Source organism: Crinia signifera, chromosome 4 (genome assembly GCF_055691185.1).
Source record: "Crinia signifera chromosome 4, ASM5569118v1, whole genome shotgun sequence".
Lineage (NCBI taxonomy): Eukaryota > Metazoa > Chordata > Amphibia > Anura > Myobatrachidae > Crinia > Crinia signifera.
In genome coordinates, this window is record NC_139220.1 from 10,549,361 (window position 1) to 10,574,775 (window position 25,415).

Below are 25,415 nucleotides of genomic sequence, written 5' to 3' on the forward strand. Positions count from 1 at the left end.
GGTGTGAAAGTTTCATTGACCAATCGCCGACCGGCTGGTGGAAGTATCCACAGAAGCAGTGTTGCCCGGTAACCGACGTTACGGACGGCCCTCTGGGCCAATGAACGAGCGTTGAGTAGAGGGGCGTTTCGGGGATGACAGATTGGTCGTGACGCGGTGACTGGCAGCGCGCTGGGCCTATGATCTGGGGGCGGGGGCGTGGCTGACTACATAGGGCTCCCTGCCGTTACGTTCAGTTGTTACTTTGTAGCCTCTCTTCCTGTCAGTCACCGCCGCAGCAGTAGCAGCTCGTCACCCGGCCACATGGGGGCGCAGATCAGCACGGTGAGTGCGGGGTGGTTATGCTGCTGGGGGTAGCTGGGGAATGGGGCCATGAGTCAGCACTCTCCAGACAGGCTTCTCCCCCGGGCTCTGGGCCTGGCTGGATGGGTGTGTCAGGGACTGCTCCGGCTTGTGCTGCACCACAGCAGCAATAGTGTAATAATAATAATAATATTATTATTATTATAATTATTATGATGATGTTAACATCAGCCTTGTCCCAGGAGCTTGCACTCTGTAAGTTTGCAGTCTTTCCCTTATATCTTCTCTATGTAGATTGTAAGCTCCTAAGAACAGCCTCCCCCATGTCTTCTATACATGTCTGTTTCTTATATATGGCTGTATATACTCTGTCTGTATTCATGTATCCGGTTGTCCGTCCTTTCCCCTTGTCCGGCGCTGCGGAATCCTTGTGGCGCCTAAAACATAGGAGGTAATGATAGTACCAGGGAGGATTGCCAGCTCCACTGCTCACCTTACCTGCCCGCTGTGCCAATCATGTATTAACATTGGCTGTTACATGGGGCCTGTACAGAAGTTCACTATTGGGCCCTAGGGCTTGGCAAGATGGCCGCACCTTTGCCTGGGACCCGCTCCTGCCAGCCCCGCTGCCTTGTTTGGTATAACCATCTTTTTTTAGTTTAATCCCTGCTGTATTCTGTATTAGGTGTTCAGTGCGGCCCCTGAATGATTCAATCAGCTACACCGCTTATGTATGTAGGATCTCCGCCTTGGCCCCCAACGCCAAGTGGGTCACCTGCTTCCTCGCCCCCCCCCCCCCCCCATCTGCTGCAGCAGAACAGTAGAGGATCTCCCCGCAGTATGGGCTCACTAAACTCCCAAGTAGTCTGCAGACCATTGCTCTGATACTGCCACCTTGCAGAGCATCTCTTAATTACCAGACGCAGGCGGGTGCAGAACTGAAACTGTGTAATGCAGAGCCCAGCTGGGTAACGTGGCAGAGGGGACGGTGCAGAAACCTCCATGGGATGGGCATGTACCCGTGTCACTTAAAGGTGGAGATGTAACCTATCCTTGAGACCGAGATTGTCAATAGCAACCGTATTATCTTTATCGTTAATCTAGCACAGTATATAATTCAAGAAGCTGATTGGTCAGCGGTCACCTGTCACTCGTGCGCTGCATCGGTACACCTGAGAAGGCAGCCTGTCTGGTGTTTGGGGAAGTAGTAGCAGGGCTGTGTGACGGATCGTGGTGGGGACTCCACAGGAGATTGGGGCTTGGAGAATAGGGTTACCCGGAATGGTCAGTGGGAATCTCGTGTCTCTCTGATTATTCCCACATTGGCTTCGCTCCGGCCTGGGAATGTGACGTCTCCGAGCTCTGTGGTGACTAATATCCCAGGCATTGCAGACTCCCATCACACACACAGCCCACTGACCCTGGGAGACTAAACCCACATCTGGCGTTATAAATCAGCTGGTCGCCATAGTTATGTAACATCATTACACCTGATCCCACCTCCGTCTCCTGGACTCTCCATTCTCATTTATTAACGCCCTCGGTGACGGCAGTGTGTGGTTTCCAGGACAGTAAAGTCCTTGGCTTTGTCTGTTATAGGGCCCAGTTCTGTCATTTAGGTGAGGTCCTCGCTGTTCTCTTGGTGATGCGCAGGACTAATAGACAAATAACGCCATTTATATACTGGGAAGGGGGTGCGTGCGAGAACCTCTGTGGTATTTTGGGGGTATTTAAAAACTTTTGGAGTGGGATAAAGCAGAGAACTTGCTCACGGTTTTCTTTCTGCATTCATCACGCCCATAAGTGTCTGGTGTAGCCGGGCGCAATGAGCAAAGTGTCGTTTGTCTAAAAATGTTTATTTTGGGGTTTGTGGCCCTTTAATCAGATACCAGAGGAACAATTAGTGAGTATGTGGGTGTGAGGGCACCAGCTGCGGGCAGGATTCTATTTCTGGCTTTTTGTCCCTGGGGGTGAGGAGTGATGGATTTTGGAGCTGCTAATTCGCTGCCCTTTACATGTCCCCCCCCACCCCCCCCCCCCCCCCCTTCACCCTCTCGTGGGACTGTGGTTGTGAAACAGATGTGGGTTGTGTGTGTGTGTGTGTGCCCAGCTCGGCTGTCTGTAGGATTAGTGCCCACGCTAACTATTGGTGTGGGTCATACAGTCGACAGGGTCTCAGTCAACACCGAAATGGTCGACATGTGTTTCTTTTTTTTTTTTTTTGCTGCCGTCACTTTGTATAGTATATTTGTGCATGCAGACCGCCCCCCCCCCCACTCCCTGTTAGTATACCACGTATCCTCACTTCGCTCACCACACTTTGGGACACTTTACCGTTCTCTATCTGAGTCCGTGTGGATGATAAAGTATAAAGAAGAAAGAAAAAATGGTACTGGTGTGTTATCAGGGCGCCCATTACGTAGTGGTGTATTGAGAATACCAATACAGCACTATGCTGGCTACGTAAACTACGTAAGTGGCTCTGGAGCCCTGAAAATACACAATGCTTAATATCCCCACTATCCACGTCAGCATGGAGTTGATTTTATAAAGTGTCGCGATAGCAGTGAGCCACCGAGCCCCACGAGGGGGCGCAGATATGCGTCCTCTCGCTAAGCTTTGGGCTCGGTGGCTCACTTCATAAAATCAACTCCACGTCGATACTGGGGGTATGATGTGGATAGTGGGGGTAAAATGGCTGGTCTATACTTACCATCCTCCGGCCTGGGCACTGCATCGATCCTCACGATCCACGGTGACTCCCCAGCAGTCGCATTCAGTCCCCCTGCTCCGGCACTCGCCACGGACACTGTACGCAATTAGTGTAGTGCCGCTGGGGGAGCAGGGAAACCATGTGATGCGGCGCCAGCGGCACTACGCTGAATTACGTACAGTGTCCATGGCGAGTGGCAGAGCAGGGGGACTGAATGCGACTGCCGGAAAATAACCATGGATTGCGGGGAGTCAGCGGGGATCGACGCGATGCCCGGGCTGGAGGAGGGTAAGTATAAACCACACCACCCTGCTGCCTCCTGTATAATCACAGCGCCGGCTACACTGACAACGTAGCTTAGCCGGGCGCCCTGATAATACACAGGTACCGAAAAAAATGAAGGAAGGCACGAAAAACGAATGTGGACCTTTATGCTGGGAATCGCAGCCCTTACCAGGCAGGCTGTCTGGGCACATGCCTAGGGCACCACCGGTCAGGGGGCAGCGTGCCAGTGCTGTCACTTAGCATTACAGTTAGAGCCCTCTCTTCTAGGTCAGACATTTATTTATTTTGGGAAATGGAGCCAGATATAAAACGTTCCTATTGCATAACTTGGGAAAAGTTGACTAAACAATCTCAGAGTGCCTGTGCCAATGGGCACTGTCGGGAGCTGGCACATCCTACCTGCAAGACTCTGTCCCTGGAGGCTCATGGGAGAAGTTCTGTGGTCCGGGAAGAACAAGACAGAAAAAAGTGCAGGGAGAGGTGTGTGTGTGTGTGTGTGTGTGTGTGTGTGTGCAGGGCTGCCACAAAGAATTTTGGGGCCCGGGACTGATTCCCAGTCCGGGACCCCTTTGCCCCCCCCCCCAATATCCCTACACTTACCGCCTGACTCCTGCTGAACCCAGCAGGTCCCAAAGTACAGGCTTCTTCAATGCAGGATGCTGGCGGCCAATTAAAATGCAGCACCGGCTGGTGAGCCAATCAGAGCTCATGTACCAGCAGCCACTCTGATTAACTAACGGTACACAAGCTCTGATTGTTTCAAAACCAGTACAGCATTTTGATTGGCCTCTGGCATACTGCATTGAAGAAGCCTGTGCACCGAACGCAGTGCAGGCGGCACAGTGGAGACAGTCAGGTGGGTGTTTGCGGTGGGCAAAAATGAGCTGTCCGGGCCTGCTGTACTCACAGCACCCCCCCCTGTCGGTGGCCGTGTGTGTATGTGGGAGGGGTAGCGACAGTGCCCACATTGACGGTATCTGCAGTGGTTGGTATCACCTGGGCAGCAGTATCTAATGCCTTCAACAGTATTATTAATAATCCAGCGTGTGCCACGCCATGGCCCTGTGTCTATATATACCCGTAAGTGGGAAAGCCCCGTCTAAATCAGGAGCCTGTCTCTGCGTGCGGCTAGCTTTGCCTGCCCCTGTCTTCTCAGGCTGGATAAGTGGCACAAATGTCCTCTCCACTCTCTCTGCGCTGTCTAAGCTATTGCAGCATGCGTCTATTTAGAGACCAGAAAAGACCTCTACTGTATCTAATCTATTTGGGTTCTATAACAGTATATTTCCCGACGTTGCTTGCTACACGTTACCATATTCCTGTGTTACTGTACTGCAGGGGATCATGGCGGAGATCAGTGAAGTGTATGTAAAACACTCCCGGCACCTTACTGGCACATGCTGCTCTTGCTGGCATCTAGGATTGGTCAGGGTATTTCTATTCATGTTATTAAGCTGTAAAGTATTCCAGGTGCTTTCCACATGTGTCGCTTCATTGTATATGCTAGCCTTATTCCGTCTTATTCCGTCTCGGCACCAACATACAGTGCGGCGCTGTACACTTTGGAAGAACCACTAGAACGCTGTCAGTAAACTTCTGGCACAAGGTTTGAGATGCTGGCTTGTGTGCCATTACTGATGTGACCACCAGAATGCCATCGCTCAGTGTGTACCCCTACATGCCATCGGTGTCATTCTGCAACTCCTATGCGCCATCAGTGCCCACAAGCCATTGCTTTACTCCACAACATGTGTTCACTAGCGCTCTGCCCTGTGCCCTCCAAATGCCATCACTCGGTTCAAAATCACTGGTACTGTGCCAGGGGTGGGACTCTAGCTGCACATTATTTACTTGTCTTGTACTTGGACACTATTATATTCTCCCTCGACCTTTCCATTGTCAACCTTGTTGACCTTAAAAATGTTGACCTTAAAAATGTTGACCTTAAAAATGTTGACCTTAATGGTGGACATAATGTATGTAGTGTTGACCTGGTGACCGTATCCCGCAGCGCTGGCTCCAGTGACCCCCAGGTCTAATAGTGACGTCTGCTTTCTCTTTCAGCTGGGAAGGATCGTGGGGTACCCCCTCTTCCTCGTCTTCGCGGTGTTCCGGAGGATCTTTGGGAAGTCTGCTCCGGCCATTACCTTGGAGAGCGCAGATATAAAATACCCCCTCCGGCTCATTGACAAAGAGGTGAGTTCCTGACTGCGCGACTATTCGGGGTGTCTGAGCGTTTGTCCTGCCGGAGCCGCGCGGGACCAGACTATCGGTAGCTGCCCGCACGCGACTGATACACGGACGCTTTCCCGTAGCGTTGTGCTTGAGCTCGGTTACTGCTGGCCCGCCATCTGCGTCTGTGACACCCCCTGGGGAATCCCAATACAGTACATTAATATTTGTCCTGTGTTCCTACTCCTAATCGGAGTAATAATAAATAATTACTGAGCCCAAATTTTTCGGCACCCTAGGTAAATAGTCAGCTCACTGCCCCACCAACACCCAGACCTTCGGGTGAACGTGCGGAGACGGTGCCTTAGAGGTCCCACACCTGCCAATTGCATGAAGTTCAACAAGTTTGCCTCTGTGTTATCCTTAATAACAGAGAGGCCGATTCTGGAGCCGGCCCTGCACGTACCACGAGGTACATGTGTACGGAACACTGAAGATTATAGAGCGCACGTACCACCTGCACGCAACACTGAGCCCAAACCGCAGTGACCATGACTATATAATACGGTGTATCTTCCCCCAGGTCATCAGCCGCGACACAAGAAGGTTCCGCTTCGCTCTGCCGTCCCCAGAACATATATTGGGCCTTCCCATCGGTAAGTCGCTGCTTGTCTATCATACTGTAACTATTGGGTGATTGGAGCTTATTGTATTCCCCGTTATGTGACTGTCAGTCACCGGAACACACATATCCTATTACACAACATGAGCATTTGTGGGCTAATCCTGGTTCTCTGAATATCTGTTGATTTAATAACGAGCCGGCGTCCTATGTACGTCCATCCTGGAGTATAAATTTCGCGGTCTCCGTTCTATGACTTGCATATCGCAAACCCTGCGAAATAAATCTGTCTGCGCTGCGACTCCATAGGAAGCTTAAGGATCACGCAATGTATGAAACAGGAGAGCGTAATAAGGTTTATAATACTCCCCAGGTGCATTGTGGGTGTGACACCTGTTCTTTTGGCTAAGATCAAGTGTAGTATCTGTTCTTATCAGTGGGTATGGACTGGCCTCTGGCAGAGAAGAGAGAAAGGTTGGACTGAGTAGCTGCTCTGATGGGCGGAGGGTGTGGGACCCCTCTTTTTTGCCTGGGAGTGGTGAAAAGTTTGGCTGAGTACCTTCACCTCTGCCTTTGGTAGGAGGTGTTGTTTCCGTAAATCCACTGGTAAGAGGGGGGGAGAAACACTGGGCCTAGTAGTTTGACTCTCCAGACGGGGTTTGTAGCCCCCGAAGGATGAGCAGCGAAAGGCTCAGTCTAGTATCCATTCCCAGGGAGCGGAGAAAAGCTGAGACCGAGTAGATTGGTCCAGGTTGGGGCTGGCCCCCATCCTGGGCACAGCGAAAAGCTCAGCCTAGTATCTTAACCCTGGGAGCGGAGAAACACTGGGACTGAGTAGATTGCTCTTCCGAGGGGGGTGCAGCCCCTAAGGGAGTCTTTCGAAAAGCCCAGTGGAGTACCCATTCCCATGCCGGGGGCTGGAAAATGCCTGCTGGTGAGACGGAGAAAAACTTGGTCGGACGCTGATTGGTCGGCTGCCTGGAGCCCGAGGCTGCACTGTGCCCCCGGGGAAACTCGGGGGTGCCTGATTTGCACTGGTGATGTCCAGCACCATGCACTGAATGGCACACACACTGCGCACTTCCCTCTAGGTTAGGCTACACGTCCTTACCTCGTCCTTTTGGATGGGGTAGGACAATTCTTTACACCCCCACCCCGGCCTTCTGGCTAGGGCCTCTTTTTATTTCTTTCTTTGACTTGCACTTTTGAGCACTTCACGTTTTTCGTTAGTTTGTCACGTTTTTTTGATTTGGGTAGTGCGGCTGTCCCTAACGGGCCTTCCGTTCCCCAAACGTGGCTGGGACTCTTCACCTTTTGGGGAGAGTCCCGGTCCCCTCGAGGGCAACCCCGAGCCGCAAGGCGGAGGGAAGCCTAAGCGGGTCTCTCCAAACCTTCGGGTGCGGAGGACCCACCGTCCAAAACCCTTCCGGGGGTGGAGGAAACGCGGGTCTCTCTGAGCTTCGGCGAAGAGGACCCACCGATCCCTTTTTTCCATTCCTCGGCCTTATGGTTGAGGGGGGTTAGGGGAACCATGGGGCCTTTCTCCTTTGGGAGAGGGCCCACACGTTCGTACAGCTGCCCCCTTTGCACGTGTTTAGGCACAGCACTGGTGGTGGTGGGAGCACACCTCGGGCTCCCTGAGTTTCTTCAAACCTGTTGGGGAACTTGGGGGGGGGGGGGGGGGATTTCTGGTACCTCAGACTCTTATTTTCTGATCCCTAGGACAACACATTTACCTGTCGGCCAGGATAGATGGGAATCTGGTGGTCAGACCCTACACTCCGGTCTCCAGCGATGAAAATAAGGGTTTTGTGGACCTGGTGGTGAAGGTGAGGTCGATGTGAGAGGAGGGGCACCCGCTCATGATGAGTCCACTGCCACCGAGGCACCTCCATTTTCTGGTGGTGACCAGGCCCCTGGTGCTCTGTTTGGGGGGGATTTATTCCTCATCTGTTTGTGACATTATTTTTTGTTCCAGATCTACTTTAAAGGCGTCCATCCCAAATTCCCCGATGGTGGTAAAATGTCCCAGTATTTAGAAGGGCTGAAGATAGACGAGACTATTGATTTCAGGGGACCCAGTGGGTTGCTGACCTACGAAGGAAAAGGTATATAAACAAAATGGCCTCCAGCACGGAACGCGTCGGCCATGTTCATGTCTTACAGTAAATGCCGTATATATTGCGGAGTGCCCACTTCCCAGGGGCCGGGTCCTTGCGCTGGACAAGAGTCCAACAAAGAGAACAATTGTCCCCAAAGTGTAAGGGGCAGACTGGGCTGTGACCATAGGGTGTATTATCTCTAACGTTCTTCATTATGATGATTATTAAAGTGTATTTTGTTTTTTTAAGGCCTTTTCAAAATCCGCCCAGACAAGAAGTCTCCCCCCGTGGACAAGAAGGTGAAGAAGTTGGGGATGATCGCTGGTGGGACAGGTAAGGGACTAGGCCTCAGATTCGTCATTCTCCCGTAATTCTCCTAGTACCCCCTGACCAATTCCTCGCTGCCTCCCCTTCCCAGGAATTACCCCAATGCTGCAGCTCATCCGCGCCATCATGAAGGACAAAGACGATCAGACGGTCTGCTACCTGCTGTTTGCTAACCAGGTGGGTGCCCAACACCGAATACAGTCCCTGTGTCTGTAGTGCCAGCAGCAGCGTGTCATTTGTGGCACTGTGACCAGTTCTGTATGTGCACAGTGTGGCTTCTGTGCATGCGGAGAGCTGTAATCCTGGCCTAGTTACACATCTATCACTTCTCTGAATCTGTCCATTGTATAACATGAGGGTTCTCCTGTTATTAATAGTTTGTTTCGGACCCTTACTGCTCTCTCTGGGACAGTATTATCTGATGTCACTTTACGGAGGATGAGCCCTGTACTCCTTCATTGTACATACACACTACTGTTCCCTACTAAGCAGACTGAGTATGTGCTACGCTAGGTATGGACAGCAGGGGGAGCTAAAGGGCCACACTGTGCAATCAATTGAACTGAACATTGCCGCAGTTCCTTAAATATTATTCCACAAGGGTCCTGTAGCGCCGGACAGGGGGAATTTATTATTAGTATTACCAGTTTCTTATATAGTGCACACATATTGCACAGCGCTTTACAGAGTTTTTACATCAGTCCCTGTCCCAGTGGAGCTTACAATCAGAGTACCCAGAAGAAACCCACACAAGCATGGGGAGAACATACAAACTCCACGCAGATGGGGAGATGGTGGGACTCAAACCCATGACCGTAGCGCTGTCAATGCTAACCACTACACCATCCGTGCTGCCCTACATGACTACAGAGTAGTACAAACAAGTTTAAGGTTTATATACATACACAGTAAAATGTGCAATTGGCGTTAATCTGGTGAAAGCACACATGGGAGAGGGCCCTGTTCTCATGAGTTTACAATGTCAAGAGACTACAGGGGGAGAAACAGGCAGCGTTAGGGGGGGGATGCTGGAATGCAGTGGTGAGGGCAACCTAGGAGGCTTACTGAGTGGCAGAGGACATTCCAAGGGACAACGCAATAAATACAGGGTCCACAAGGCACACTAACATCACAGATTTTAAGGATCTGCATGCTTGTGTGCAGATGGTATATTCCAGCTGAGGTTTTCAGTAATTTGTGCTTTAAACATGGATATCCTTAAAACCTGGACTGTTAGGGTGCCTTCTACCACTGTGCGCGTAGGAGACGCTCGGCTGGCCAGACCGGTATAGTGATAACAGGATTAGTAACGCGTCTCTGTTCTTTCTCTCTATAGACAGAGGAGGACATACTGCTGAGGAACGAGCTGGAGGAGGTGGAAGTCAATAATTCCAGGTTCAAGCTGTGGTACACTCTGGACCGTGCTCCTGAACGTAAGATGCTTCTGTTCCATATAATCCTGAGATGTGGGTTATCTGTAGATGTCACCCCCGGGGTCCTGGGCCTATGTACAGTGCATCACGTTCCCTTCCTTATGCTGGGGGTACTGGCAGCTGGAGTGCCGCACATTCCTTGCCCCTGTTCTAGGCTTAGGGCACCATAGGGTGTACTGAGCCTCCCCTGTGCATAATGGTCCTCATTGCAATTTATTAAAATTTTTAGGAACAAATTGGGGTTAATTTCATTTTGAGCAACAGTTTTCTTGATGCGTAGACCGGTTAGTACATAGTGTGTGTGTGTGTGTGTATAGCGTATAATAGTGTTCATTCTACAACTCTGCACCTTTCAAAACCTGTGCAATTCCTTTTCCTTCCTGGGGTGTTCTCTAACACAGGCAGAGCGGCATCCTAGGCTGAAAAGGGAACTACACAGATTTTGCTGGATTGTAGAATGAGCACTAGTGTATATACTGGTCTCACCTCTGTATAATAACACGGGCCAGAGAGTGATAACTCATAACTGTCAATCATATATCGGCTTGTCAGTTTAGTGATGTCAGACTAATGAAAGTGGACACCTGATTGGGTGCTTGGTCCTCGGTATGCGCAGAGTCCTAATACGAGCCTATAAGATAACGATGACACAACCATTCGTTCATGTGACCTTTACATAGGGTGTGGCTGACCTCTAACACCTCTTGTCTCCGCTTCCAGAGTGGGATTACAGCCAGGGTTTCGTCAATGAAGATATGATTAAGTCCTTCATGCCTCCCCCTGGGGACGACGTGCTCATCCTGATGTGCGGCCCTCCTCCCATGATCCAGTATGCGATTAACCCCAGTCTGGACAAGCTGGGCTACCCCCAGGACCGGAGATTTGCCTACTAGCCGCCAGTTCTGCTGCGTCGGGCAGCGTCCGGAGGGCAAAACCATCTTTGGACTGGGAGCCTCTTCCAGATCTCGCCCTGTTTGCATACCTGTGTATTCCGCCAGATGCTCGTCTATCTGTTGTTCTCTTTCTGTTCAGTCTCTAAAACTCACTTATGACCGATGTTTGGACAATCGCTGCCAGTAACTGGCAGCTGAGACTGACTGACGCTCAGCCGTTGCCTGTTCTATAATCTGGGTGGTATTATGTGGAGTGGGAAGTGGTACTGTGCACAGAGGTGGTGTCTGCCTACAAGGGCAGGTTTGGGAAGTGGTATTCAGCTATAGGGGGTGTCTGTTACTCCTTCTCTAAGCCATATCTGTATTCTGGCTTTTGGGGGGGTAAGGGGGGGGGGGGGGGGGGGGGGTGTGGTGGTTTTAATCTCATTTTCCATATTTTAGTTTATGCACCTACCACTGTCTTAGTGGGTCAAGCAAAGGATCCAGCTTGTGGCTATGGTAACACTGCACGCCATGCTGGTGCTAGTAGTTCCACTGGGATCCGAGGAGTCACAGATTGCAGAGGCTTGGGTTAGGATGTCGCCCCTTGTACTGAACAGTGACAGCAGATTCTAGATGTCACATTATATTTTAACACTAGAGATTTTGTAAAGTAATTTTTTTTTTTTTTCTGAATTTGGACACTTTTCTGAGAATCGCTTGTCACAGTAAAGTTGTGTTGGGTTTTATTGTAAGTGCTTTATCTTCTCTCACCCCCCCCCCCCCCCCCCATAAAACAGAAAACCCACAAAACAGAACACTTTACACCATGACGGAAGTCTGTATTTGCACTATTCCTACGCTCTGTCCGGCCTGCGGCTGCCTTGTAACCTCCCTCCTCAGGCCCGTGTACTACATATTGTTATTTCTTAATAAATAAACACTTTTCAGATTGTGTCTGTGTCCTGGGGTCTCTGAGATGACTTCTGCGACCTCCGCCTTGTACCTGTCGTAGAGCGCTCTGCTGGATGTCTGTGTACGAGATTAGAGAGACAGACGCTACTTTGCATAGTAAAACCTTGTACGTATAATGCTGCTTGTCCCAGTGACCGCTCTACCCCTTACAGATGATATAATCTGCAATCGCTTCACTTTTACTGCAGGGAGTCATTTTATCAAAGATTGATTTTGGGGGGGGGGGGGGGATTTCAAAATGGATCTTAATCGATGTTGGACTTAAAACACACGCTTCTTAACCCTTTTGGGTGCCAACATCTGCTAAGAAATGACAGCGTTGCTCACATTTGTTACATAATATTTTATTACACTTATATTTCCTATATAAGGTAAACGGGTCATTAGAATGAATAAAAATGTTTGCTTGGCAATTTTCACACCAATTTTAACGAATTCGCTTGGCACTCAAAGGGTTAAAAAAATGTTTTTTTTAAATTAATTAAATGTGTTTTTAGTCAAGGAAGCTTAGCATCCATTAAAATGCATTTTAATCAATTGGAATTGATCTTTAGTAAATCTACGCCTGAAGTCTTAGGGTGTGTACACACGGTGAGATTCCTTTGCTATTTGACAAAACGCCTTGTACATACCAGACCGATTGAGATCGGGAGAAGATTATAAGACGATCATACGATCGTCTCGCGATCTGTTAAAGCGCACAATCTGTTGGCGCACATGATCTGATCCCGATCAGTACCCAGTAGAAGAGATTGTTTTCAGGTCCTACCTGCTGCAGGTAGGATTTGAAAAATGCCCTGCGTGGCTGTGCATTGCATCGGAAATGGCCCAAAACATGCCCAATTTACATCAAATCGGTTGAGACTGTATCTAAATCGGGTGTTTTGAGGCCAAATCTACATTAGATTTGATTGCTATGCAATCTTTGCTAACTCCTGTGCTACTTGCATACAATTCACGCTATCTACATTCAATCTGCACTATATTGTCATTGCTGCACTATTTGGCTTTACTGTTTCAGCCGAAGGGGAGCGCACATTGGCATCGACTCGGGATAGAAAGCTAAAAACATGTTTTATTGCCATTTGATGTCTATGCGATCCTGATTCGATTTTGACTATGTTATCAAATTGTACAGCATTACAATTGTACATAGGTGACACATTGATTACCCTATTCATGCACAATGTAACCATGTCCTGTATAAGTGCGCACCCTGACATTGGACTGCTGCCTGACTGAACTTTCATGGTTGCAATTGTATTTTCTACTCATGTTACAGAGAATAACAGTAACACACCTTCCTGTGTATATTAATAGCCTGTTCTTCCTGGTCTTACGTGGCTGCAAGGACACAATTCGTCATTTGTCTGAGTACAATTGTACAACTGACAGAACAATAGTCATGTGACAGACACCCCTACCCCACGCTGAGCCATGCAGCAGGTCCTATAACCTCAGTCATTGGTCCCGCCGGTAACATAGGCCTGAACTGTGTATTCTACAATCCTTTAGTGGATCGGGGCTGCATTTTGTAAAAACATGGTACAAGTATCATGTGCTGCAGCCAGGCTGATGAGCAGCAGCACCAGGGCCTAAGCACCACTCCTTACAGAACAGGGAGAGTGTGACTGTGGGCAAGGCACCAAACCTCTGCCTCTTGCTGTTTCCTGATATGCAGAGGCTGGCACAACCCCAGAGTTCCTGATACTCCTGGCTGTACGGTCCCACAGCGCCAGAGAAAAGCTTATTGTGTATGAAATGTGATGGGCACACCCTGACCGCAGCGTAGTGACCAAAGCTTGCAGGATGCAGTGAGACTGAGTATATCAGTGATTATAGATACAACCACAATAGTCTTCAGACTGCGTAACATGAACAAAACTGCTGCAGAACCTCTTATGAAGGACTCCTCCCACATTCACACCATGATAATGCATTAATTATTCAGAATCTATACAGCTTTATATTAAATCTATATTTATATTCTTGCACAGACTCCTTTATCTAAAGCATTTCCTAATTCAGTCACTAGGTGGTGCTGTTCTGTTTGATACTTATAGGGTCAGATGTGCTAAGCTTAGAGAGATACGGTTGAGTACCAGCCAATCATCTCCTGACCTCCAGGATATATATTATACTTTATCTCTCCCCTTAATCACACTCCAAGGCTTCGTAGATCATCAAGTGGGTGATCCAGCAAACATTTTAAGAGTTAAGCTGTTGCCCCTAGCAACCAATCAACTACCAATTGTTGAAATAGAATGTGCTTTATGAATGTTAGCGAGATGACTGGTTGCTAGGGACAACGTCTCCACTCTTTGTAAGGCTTAATACATACCTCTCCCACCCCATAAATCACAGATGTGTCTCACAGAGGGGTATATGTACTAAGCTTACACATGTGGGGATGCTGCCCGTGGCAACCAGACTAGTTGCTCTCTTCTAGAGGGTGTTGGATAAATCTGACAACCCCCCGCCTATTGTATGTGACGGTTACACAAACCACACTACATGTATCTACTGTGGATTATATATACTGTGGAACCACATGCTTACTGGATCATATATACTTGATGTCTCAATAAAAAAGATTATTTAAAAAAAAAATCATCTATAAACCTGCACTTAGTAAATATACCCCGTTACCTTTAAAAGCTAAATCCACTGAAAATTAAATAAACAAGCATTTCCCATTGGACAATGAATTTGATATAAAATGATTTAATGGTCCGCCTTATGGTCTATAGAGATCACTTACTGATGCTGTGGGGTTTTTTGTTTTACGCGTTTACTGTGGGCCGGTCCATGGCTCCTGCTAGCTCACACAGTCTGTATAATAGACTTGCAGTCATCCAGCTGCGATTATACACCAGTATACAGTTAACCCTGTGCAACTAGAGCTATATCATCAGTCCCTAGTACAATTTGTACACTGAGTTCTTGTGTACCACCGGCCCACGAAGCGGCTGCCTCCAGCACCTGTAGACGGCGGATACACTTTAAGCCCTCTCTTTGTCGCAGCCGCCTCACCAGGTTACAAAAAGTTGATGTAGACTTTCCCGATGCTACGCTGGCCATTCTTCCCGTACATGCAGGTGTCCAGCAGCTCCTTGGTGGGTAGAAAGTTGTCCGTATTGAGGATGAATTGTTGCAGAGCTTTTTCCCCCGGCAGAGCATTCTTCTTGTTCTCCTTGCCAACGCAGTCCAGTAGAATCCCACGAACGTCCTTCGGTTTCCCCGGCAAGCCGAATACCATAAACAGGCCCAGGCAGTCGGGGCCCACGAGGCGACAAAACTCCTCGAGCTTCTCGTACAGGCTCTTGTTCTTGTAACCGATGTCGGTGAGTTGGATCTCCTTGCAGGGCCCTTTGCCGAACGCTTCAGCGTCGCTTCTCCCGTTCCCGTCGAAGTCTGACATCTGCAAGGCCTGGACGGCGATCTGAAGCCTCACCGACTTGTCGGGAGCGAACAGCGTCCAAATCCAGTCCACGCCGAATAAGGCGGCCTGCTGCTTGGTCATGGCGCTGGTGGAGATTCGTTCTTCCACACCCTTCTCAGTGCAGAAGTTTATGAAGTTCACAAGGAAGATCTCTGTCAAGGTGTCGGTGCTCGGGCGGAGGTTGCCGTGGGGGTCTTCAAAGCCCAGGTAGTCCTTCAGCCTCTGAGAGGCGTGCACCACCCCCTGGCTGAATATCTCACACACGATATCCGATTTGTCCGGCTGGGTAATTATCACCTGCGATGAAGGGGTCTGGCCCATGGTGCCAAGCGGTCAGATATGAAGGGTCATCGTCACCAGGTGCCCATGGGGACCGAGCAGAACTCCTGGCTCCTACGAAGCAGCTGTGAAGTAACAGTGAGCTGGGCGGCGTCACCAGGACATGTTATACCTGTGGGTGTGACCAGTTATTGTATCTCTGGAACTAGCCCGACGGGTTTTCCCAGCGAGAACCTTAAATTATCCTCATAGCGGGGCAAAGTCTGTGGCAGAACCGGAGGTGGGGGGGATTCAGGACCACGAGCCCCCAACAGCTCACAAACACTTTAACCGAGACATACGCTAGAATATAATAAACAGTGTGAACGTGTTTTATTCCATTCGCAGGAAGCTATTGTGTTTCACTATAAACATACTGAAACACAATAGCTTCCTGTGCTGGGACTAACACACACACACACACACACACAACTTGACATTTACACAGTGACAACAATGCAACAGCAGCAACGTCACATTTGTCGACCTGACTAAAATCACCAGTGCAGACACAAATCTATATAAATTATTTATATGGCACAAACAATATCCTAACACACAGGTTCTCAAAGTCGGTCCTCGGGACCCACACGCAGTGCATGTTTTCCAGGTCTCCTCACAGAATCACAAGTGATATAATTAGCGCCACCCTGACCGCAGCGTAGTGACCAAAGCTTGCAGGATGCAGTGAGACTGAGTATATCAGTGATTATAGATACAACCACAATAGTCTTCAGACTGCGTAACATGAACAAAACTGCTGCAGAACCTCTTATGAAGGACTCCTCCCACATTCACACCATGATAATGCATTAATTATTCAGAATCTATACAGCTTTATATTAAATCTATATTTATATTCTTGCACAGACTCCTTTATCTAAAGCATTTCCTAATTCAGTCACTAGGTGGTGCTGTTCTGTTTGATACTTATAGGGTCAGATGTGCTAAGCTTAGAGAGATACGGTTGAGTACCAGCCAATCATCTCCTGACCTCCAGGATATATATTATACTTTATCTCTCCCCTTAATCACACTCCAAGGCTTCGTAGATCATCAAGTGGGTGATCCAGCAAACATTTTAAGAGTTAAGCTGTTGCCCCTAGCAACCAATCAACTACCAATTGTTGAAATAGAATGTGCTTTATGAATGTTAGCGAGATGACTGGTTGCTAGGGACAACGTCTCCACTCTTTGTAAGGCTTAATACATACCTCTCCCACCCCATAAATCACAGATGTGTCTCACAGAGGGGTATATGTACTAAGCTTACACATGTGGGGATGCTGCCCGTGGCAACCAGACTAGTTGCTCTCTTCTAGAGGGTGTTGGATAAATCTGACAACCCCCCGCCTATTGTATGTGACGGTTACACAAACCACACTACATGTATCTACTGTGGATTATATATACTGTGGAACCACATGCTTACTGGATCATATATACTTGATGTCTCAATAAAAAAGATTATTTAAAAAAAAAATCATCTATAAACCTGCACTTAGTAAATATACCCCGTTACCTTTAAAAGCTAAATCCACTGAAAATTAAATAAACAAGCATTTCCCATTGGACAATGAATTTGATATAAAATGATTTAATGGTCCGCCTTATGGTCTATAGAGATCACTTACTGATGCTGTGGGGTTTTTTGTTTTACGCGTTTACTGTGGGCCGGTCCATGGCTCCTGCTAGCTCACACAGTCTGTATAATAGACTTGCAGTCATCCAGCTGCGATTATACACCAGTATACAGTTAACCCTGTGCAACTAGAGCTATATCATCAGTCCCTAGTACAATTTGTACACTGAGTTCTTGTGTACCACCGGCCCACGAAGCGGCTGCCTCCAGCACCTGTAGACGGCGGATACACTTTAAGCCCTCTCTTTGTCGCAGCCGCCTCACCAGGTTACAAAAAGTTGATGTAGACTTTCCCGATGCTACGCTGGCCATTCTTCCCGTACATGCAGGTGTCCAGCAGCTCCTTGGTGGGTAGAAAGTTGTCCGTATTGAGGATGAATTGTTGCAGAGCTTTTTCCCCCGGCAGAGCATTCTTCTTGTTCTCCTTGCCAACGCAGTCCAGTAGAATCCCACGAACGTCCTTCGGTTTCCCCGGCAAGCCGAATACCATAAACAGGCCCAGGCAGTCGGGGCCCACGAGGCGACAAAACTCCTCGAGCTTCTCGTACAGGCTCTTGTTCTTGTAACCGATGTCGGTGAGTTGGATCTCCTTGCAGGGCCCTTTGCCGAACGCTTCAGCGTCGCTTCTCCCGTTCCCGTCGAAGTCTGACATCTGCAAGGCCTGGACGGCGATCTGAAGCCTCACCGACTTGTCGGGAGCGAACAGCGTCCAAATCCAGTCCACGCCGAATAAGGCGGCCTGCTGCTTGGTCATGGCGCTGGTGGAGATTCGTTCTTCCACACCCTTCTCAGTGCAGAAGTTTATGAAGTTCACAAGGAAGATCTCTGTCAAGGTGTCGGTGCTCGGGCGGAGGTTGCCGTGGGGGTCTTCAAAGCCCAGGTAGTCCTTCAGCCTCTGAGAGGCGTGCACCACCCCCTGGCTGAATATCTCACACACGATATCCGATTTGTCCGGCTGGGTAATTATCACCTGCGATGAAGGGGTCTGGCCCATGGTGCCAAGCGGTCAGATATGAAGGGTCATCGTCACCAGGTGCCCATGGGGACCGAGCAGAACTCCTGGCTCCTACGAAGCAGCTGTGAAGTAACAGTGAGCTGGGCGGCGTCACCAGGACATGTTATACCTGTGGGTGTGACCAGTTATTGTATCTCTGGAACTAGCCCGACGGGTTTTCCCAGCGAGAACCTTAAATTATCCTCATAGCGGGGCAAAGTCTGTGGCAGAACCGGAGGTGGGGGGGATTCAGGACCACGAGCCCCCAACAGCTCACAAACACTTTAACCGAGACATACGCTAGAATATAATAAACAGTGTGAACGTGTTTTATTCCATTCGCAGGAAGCTATTGTGTTTCACTATAAACATACTGAAACACAATAGCTTCCTGTGCTGGGACTAACACACACACACACACACACACACAACTTGACATTTACACAGTGACAACAATGCAACAGCAGCAACGTCACATTTGTCGACCTGACTAAAATCACCAGTGCAGACACAAATCTATATAAATTATTTATATGGCACAAACAATATCCTAACACACAGGTTCTCAAAGTCGGTCCTCGGGACCCACACGCAGTGCATGTTTTCCAGGTCTCCTCACAGAATCACAAGTGATATAATTAGCGCCACCTGTGGATCTTTCAAAATGTGTCAGTGAGTAATGAGTGCAGCTGCGCAGCTGCAGGGTGACCTGGGAAACTTGAACTGTGTGTTTGAGAACCCCTGCCCTAACAAGATACAGTCACTAGGTCTACAAACATCAGGTCAACATGCATGAAGGTCGACATGGTTTTTTTCCACTTTTTCTTTGAGCCGACATGTGCCGACAGGCGGTATTTAATGCCCTACCATCCACTAGGGGGCGGTGGGAGAATAAAACAGTGTGCCGAGCGCAGCGAGGTACCGCGCCTGAAGCAAGCAATGCGAGGGGACGCAGAGCTACATTTCAACGGTGTCCATGTCAACGGTGTCAACATTCAGGACAAAACAAAAGTGAAAAACCACATGTCGACCTAATGCTTGTGTTGACTTAATGACACTGTTGAACTAACCCATGTCGACCTTCCTGCATGTCAACCTAGTTCATGCCTATCCAATGATCCATACTATCCAATGATCAATATTCATGTTGTCAGGATATAAGTAACCTAGCAGACACAGAGAACATACAAACTCCACACCCAAGGTTTAGCCTGAAAAGATCTGGTAGTTACTAAGGAATTGTGTAATTGGAGCTAACCAACAAATCACAATACAACACACATTACAGCGCAGGACTTGCTTAAGGGGAGGAGCTTGAGGGATGTATATGGATGATAATATTGGGATGTAAAGTGATGGAGACGGGTAATTTTTCCCTTTACCACAGGTGGGCAGAGAACCAGAAAGGGGCAGCAGTCTGCAAGGATTGGAAACGATGGATTGCTTTAGAAAAAGGAGCAGGGATGTTTTTTTAGGGCCGGGCTGGCCGTGCAATCGCACAGGGCACCTGTGGTCACTGTAGGCGTTCTTCCATTTGGTCTGGCCGTCATAAATGTCACACCGAAAATGGCCACCACCTCAGAGAAGACACTTCTGAAGGACGATAGTGGAGGTGGTGGCCATTTTGGGAGAGACACTTACTAAATGTTAAATGAAAGTAGAAGGGGACAGGCATGAACAGCACAATAGCGCTGGGACCATGGCAGCAGCGGCATCATGAAACCCCTGACGAGCATGTAGTGTGGTGTAACAGTAAGCGGCATAATATGGTGCCAGGGCAGTGGCATAATTAAAAAATTTTTACCCCCATAGTACCTGCTCGTTGTCAGCAGGTCCTCCACCTCAGCTGCCGCAGGTCTGCAGTCCCGACAGGGACAACTGTTCGTGCCTGCCCTTCACACTATTGACAATGCCCTGCAGTAATTCCAGCACCTCCAAGCCACAGCAGAGTCTATGGGGACTGTTGCTACGCCATGTCAGGGGAATAATTGTGTGGTGCATAATACGGTAAGAGGGGCATTGCTGTGTGGGGCATATTATGGTGTAAAGGGCATTACTGTGTGGTGCATTTTATGGTGTAAGGGGCATTACTGTGTGGTGCATATTATGGTGTAAGGGGCATTACTGTGTGGTGCATATTATGGTGTAAGGGGCATTACTGTGTGGGGCATAATATGGTGTAAGGGGCATTACTGTGTGGTGCATATTATGGTGTAAGGGGCATTACTGTGTGGGACATAATATGGTGTCAGGGGAATTACTGTGTGGGGCATAATATGGTGTCATGGGAATTACTGTGTGGTGCATATTATGGTGTAAGGGGCATTACTGTGTGGTGAATATTATGGTGTAAGGGGCATTACTGTGTGGGGTATAATATGGTCAGGGGAATTACTGTGTGGGGCATAATATGGTGTAATGGGCATTACTGTGTGGGGCATAATATGGTGTAAGGGGCATTACTGCGTGGGGCATAATATGGTGTAATGGGCATTACTGTGTGGGGCATAATATGGTCAGGGGAATTACTGTGTGGGGCATAATATGGTGTAAGGGGCATTGCTGTGTGGGGCATATTATGGTGTAAGGGGCATTACTGCGTGGTGCATATTGTGGTGTAAGGGGCATTACTGTGTGGTGCATATTATGGTGTAAGGGGCATTACTGTGTGGTGCATATTATGGTGTAAGGGGCATTACTGTGTGGGGCATAATATGGTGTCAGGGGAATGACTGTGTGGGGCATAATATGGTGTCATGGGCATTACTGTGTGGGGCATAATATGGTCAGGGGAATTACTGTGTGGTGCATATTATGGTGTCAGGGGCATTACTGTGTGGGGCATAATATGGTCAGGGGCATTACTGTGTGGTGCATATTATGGTGTAAGGGGCATTTCTGTGTGGGGCATATTATGGTGTAAGGGGCATTACTGTGTGGGGCATAATATGGTGTCAGGGGCATTACTGTGTGGGGCATAATATGGCGTCAGGGGAATTACTGTGTAGGGCATAATATGGTGTCAGGGGAATTACTGTGTGGGGCATAATATGGTGTCAGGGGAATTACTGTGTGGGGCATAATATTCCTGTTATTTGGTAGAATGGGATAATTTATGGGAAACAAACAGAAAGTTAATTATTGTGTCATTTATCCTGTGAGACTGTTGTGCAGACAGAACGATCTCTGGAGATGAAATATCCGGATGTTTCCGTCAGACACATTATCTCCTAGACGCAGGCAAATCCATTAAGAGAAACATGCAAATAAGGCTCGTCGCTGAGAACGGTCTGGAAACAGCGCTGAAAAGTGCGACACCTGGGGGCTCGGTAACCTCCTGCTGCGCAAGACCCCAAACTACAGCAGGGGGTGCAAGGAAGGGGGGCCCTGATAATGCAGTTCCCACCCTGTATGTAATATTTATTTATTAAGGTAATTCTATAGTGCCCACCTATTCCACAGGACAGTACAAAGAGCATGCAGCCATCAGCCTCTGCCCCAGTGGTGCAAAAACACACACGTGGCCAAAACCATGCTGCACTGCAGGGGATACGGTCATTAGGTCTACAACAGGGGTGGCCAAACCTGTCCTCAAGATCTACCAATGGTGCATGTTTTCCAGGCAACCTGTGGATCTATAGTAGGAATGAATGCAGCAGGTTTTAAAATGTGACAGTTAGTAATGACTACAGCTGTGCACCAGCTAGGTGCTCTGGTAAATGTGACAGTTAGTAATGACTACACCGGTGCAGCAGCTAGGTGATCTGGGGAATGTGACAGTTAGTAATGACTGCACCTGTGCACCAGCTAGGTGACCTGCAAAACGTGGACCGTTGGTAGATCTCGAGGACCGGTTTGGCCACCCCTGGTCTACACCAACTAGGTCGACAAGCATTGGGGTCAACACCACTAGATCGACAGGCAACAAGGTCAACATGTGTCTAGGTCGACAAGTCATTAGATCGACATTCAAAAGGTCAACATGGGGTTTTTCAATGTTTTTTATGCCGACAGGCGGTATTTCATGCCCTACCATCCCACTAGGGCGTGGTGGAAGAATAATATAGTGTGCCGAGCTTAGCGCGGCACCGTGCCTGAAGCACGGAGAGTGAAGCGCGGGGATGCAGTGCACTTCAAGCTGTGTCAATGTCGACATTCGGGTAAAAAAAAACAGTGAAAATCCCCATGTCGACCTAATGCTTGTGTCAACCTAATGTCTTGTCGACCTAGTTCGTGTAGACCTAACAACCCACTGCAGGTGGGGCAGATGTAACATGTGCAGAGAGAGTTACATTTGGAAGACTTCTATTGTTTCTGTGCAGGGTAAATACTGGCTGCTTTATTTTTACAGTGCAATTAAGATTTCCGTTTGAACACTCCCCACCCAAATCTAGAGCCCCGTACACACTAGGCGATATTTATTTCCACCTTCTGAGCGATATGGTTTAAAATATTGCTTAGTGTGTATAATAAATGTCATCACGGGTGCAAACTCCACACGGATAAGGCATTGTTGGGAATGAATACCTCAGTGCTGTGAGGCTGCAATGCTACCCACTACACCAACTGTGCTGCTCGTATATACTAACCCACATTGTCCCCTAGCTAGAGCCGAGGGGCTGCTCCACACAGCAGTGTGTGCCCGGTCCCCACTGGATCTGTACAGTGCCCCATAGCTACAGCCGAGGAGCTGCTCCAAACAGCAGTGTGTGCCCGGTCCCCACTGGATCTGTACAGTGCCCAGTGTGTCCCATAGCTACAGCCGAGGAGCTGCTCCAAACAGCAGTGTGTCCCCGGTCCCCACTGGATCTGTACAGTGCCCACTGTGTCCCATAGCTACAGCCGAGGAGCTGCTCCAAACAGCAGTGTGTGCCCGATCCCCACTGGATCTGTACAGTGCCCACTGTGTCCCATAGCTACAGCCGAGGGGCTGCTCCACACAGCAGTGTGTGCCCGGTCCCCACTGGATCTGTACAGTGTCCACTGTGTCGCATAGCGACAGCCGAGGGGCTGCTCCACACAGTAGTGTGCCCGGTCCTCACTGGATCTGTACAGTGCCCACTGTGTCCCATAGCTACAGCCGAGGGGCTGCTCCAAACAGCAGTGTGTGCCCGGTCCCCACTGGATCTGTACAGTGCCCACTGTGTCCCATAGCTACAGCCGAGGGGCTGCTCCAAACAGCAGTGTGTGCCCGGTCCCCACTGGATCTGTACAGTGCCCACTGTGTCCCATAGCTACAGCCGAGGGGCTGCTCCACACAGCAGTGTGTGCCCGGTCCCCACTGGATCTGTACAGTGTCCACTGTGTCGCATAGCGACAGCCGAGGGGCTGCTCCACACAGTAGTGTGCCCGGTCCCCACTGGATCTGTACAGTGTCCACTGTGTCCCCTAGCTACAGCCGAGGGGCTGCTCCACACAGTAGTGTGCCCGGTCCTCACTGGATCTGTACAGTGCCCACTGTGTACCCTAGCTACAGCTGAGGGGCTGCTCCACACAGTAGTGTGCCCGGTCCCCACTGGATCTGTACAGTGTCCACTGTGTCCCCTAGCTACAGCCGAGGGGCTGCTCCACACAGTAGTGTGCCCGGTCCTCACTGGATCTGTACAGTGCCCACTGTGTACCCTAGCTACAGCTGAGGGGCTGCTCCACACAGCAGTGTGTGCCCGGTCCCCATTGGATCTGTACAGTGTCCACTGTGTCCCATAGCTACAGCCGAGGGGCTGCTCCACACAGTAGTGTGTGCCCGGTCCCCACTGGATCTGTACAGTGTCCACTGTGACGCATAGCGACAGCCGAGGGGCTGCTCCACACAGTAGTGTGCCCGGTCCTCACTGGATCTGTACAGTGCCCACTGTGTACCCTAGCTACAGCTGAGGGGCTGCTCCACACAGCAGTGTGTGCCCGGTCCCCATTGGATCTGTACAGTGTCCACTGTGTCCCATAGCTACAGCCGAGGGACTGCTCCACACAGCAGTGTGTGCCCGGTCCCCATTGGATCTGTACAGTGTCCACTGTGTACCCTAGCTACAGCTGAGGGGCTGCTCCACACAGTAGTGTGTGCCCGGTCCCCATTGGATCTGTACAGTACCTACAGAGCTACTTTGTTTGACACTTTCAAATGGTGATAGAAGGAAATGTCCCTCTGTTAAGGGCCCCATACACTACAACGATATGTCTGACCCTGAAGTTGGATTTAATTTCCCTTTAACTCCCCCCCTGGCCCTTCCCGGGAGTGAATCCATCCGATTTTGTACTTTGGTACATACATACATTGTTGCATAAGATATATCTCATGTGATTAATCAAGCCAAGATAGGAAGGTAGAGAATCAAAGCGCTGGGACAAGGAGTAGAATAAATTAAAGTGATAAGTGAGAGGTAATAAAATAGACAAGTATTTTACTCTTTATTTATTCTACTGCTTGTCCCAGCGCTTTGATTCTCTACCTTCCTATATGCGATTTACTCTATCAGAGCTGCTACCCCCTAAAAAATAAATACCTGACGCAAAAACAGCAATTCCTTGTTAACCCTAATCAAGCCAAGATAACTCGCATGACATATATTTTATGGTATACAACTGTACCATAAGATAAATCTGATGGGCTGGATTTGGGGCCTTGAAACGTCAGTCAAACTTCCTGCTTTATATCGCATGCACAAAAAGCTCTCCCTTTCCCATCCGATAAATCACTGGTGCAGTAGGAGCGATGTAGGGGCTTCTATCAGACACTACGTGCATCAAGTTGGATGGAAAACCCGTACAATTTGACTCTTTACAAAACGATACATTGTCCCGAAACATTGAAATTATGTTGGATGTGAAATAGGGAGGGGCCAGATTGTCTGGTGCTAGTGCTGCCCTCTGCTGGAGGAAGGCGTTGTAACAATACAAATGACAAATCAGGGCTCAGGAACCCCAGGGTGGGAGAGATTTATCAAATCTTCTAACTGACCTCACACAGTATCTGCAGGAATAATGACAAAAAGCTTATTGTTACTTGTTCTCTCTCCAAGATCTGATCCATCTCCCCCTGTGACTCCTGTATGGTAAGCAGTATACGATGTACTCCTGGGCCGTCGGGATATAATGTATCTGCGCATGACAGCACTGAGGTCAACATCGACAAACTGTCCACATGCAAAAAAATAATAATTGGGAAATCTTTTCGTGTGTGACCTCTTGTCAATGTGATTGACTGTCAATCCTATCCAC

At 49.0% G+C, this 25,415-nt stretch overlaps 3 protein-coding genes across 3 annotated transcripts; 1 reads left to right on the forward strand and 2 right to left on the reverse strand.

Moving 5' to 3' along the window:
- The first annotated feature begins 166 nt into the window (after positions 1 to 166).
- Positions 167 to 11,784, forward strand: CYB5R3 (cytochrome b5 reductase 3). Its single transcript, XM_083181050.1, has 9 exons — positions 167 to 324; positions 5,366 to 5,497; positions 6,057 to 6,129; positions 7,818 to 7,924; positions 8,074 to 8,203; positions 8,447 to 8,530; positions 8,616 to 8,701; positions 9,861 to 9,957; positions 10,678 to 11,784. The coding sequence occupies exons 1-9, from the start codon at positions 304 to 306 to the stop codon at positions 10,848 to 10,850; spliced, it is 903 nt and encodes a 300-aa protein (XP_083037176.1). The 5' UTR covers positions 167 to 303; the 3' UTR covers positions 10,851 to 11,784.
- A 2,815-nt stretch (positions 11,785 to 14,599) lies between these two features.
- On the reverse strand, positions 14,600 to 15,567 carry LOC146072226 (rab15 effector protein-like). Its single transcript, XM_083179558.1, has one exon. It carries the CDS (start codon positions 15,565 to 15,567, stop codon positions 14,842 to 14,844), a length of 726 nt encoding a protein of 241 aa, XP_083035684.1. The 3' UTR covers positions 14,600 to 14,841.
- A 1,665-nt stretch (positions 15,568 to 17,232) lies between these two features.
- On the reverse strand, positions 17,233 to 18,200 carry LOC146072227 (rab15 effector protein-like). Its single transcript, XM_083179559.1, has one exon. It carries the CDS (start codon positions 18,198 to 18,200, stop codon positions 17,475 to 17,477), a length of 726 nt encoding a protein of 241 aa, XP_083035685.1. The 3' UTR covers positions 17,233 to 17,474.
- Between the last annotated feature and the right edge of the window lie 7,215 nt (positions 18,201 to 25,415).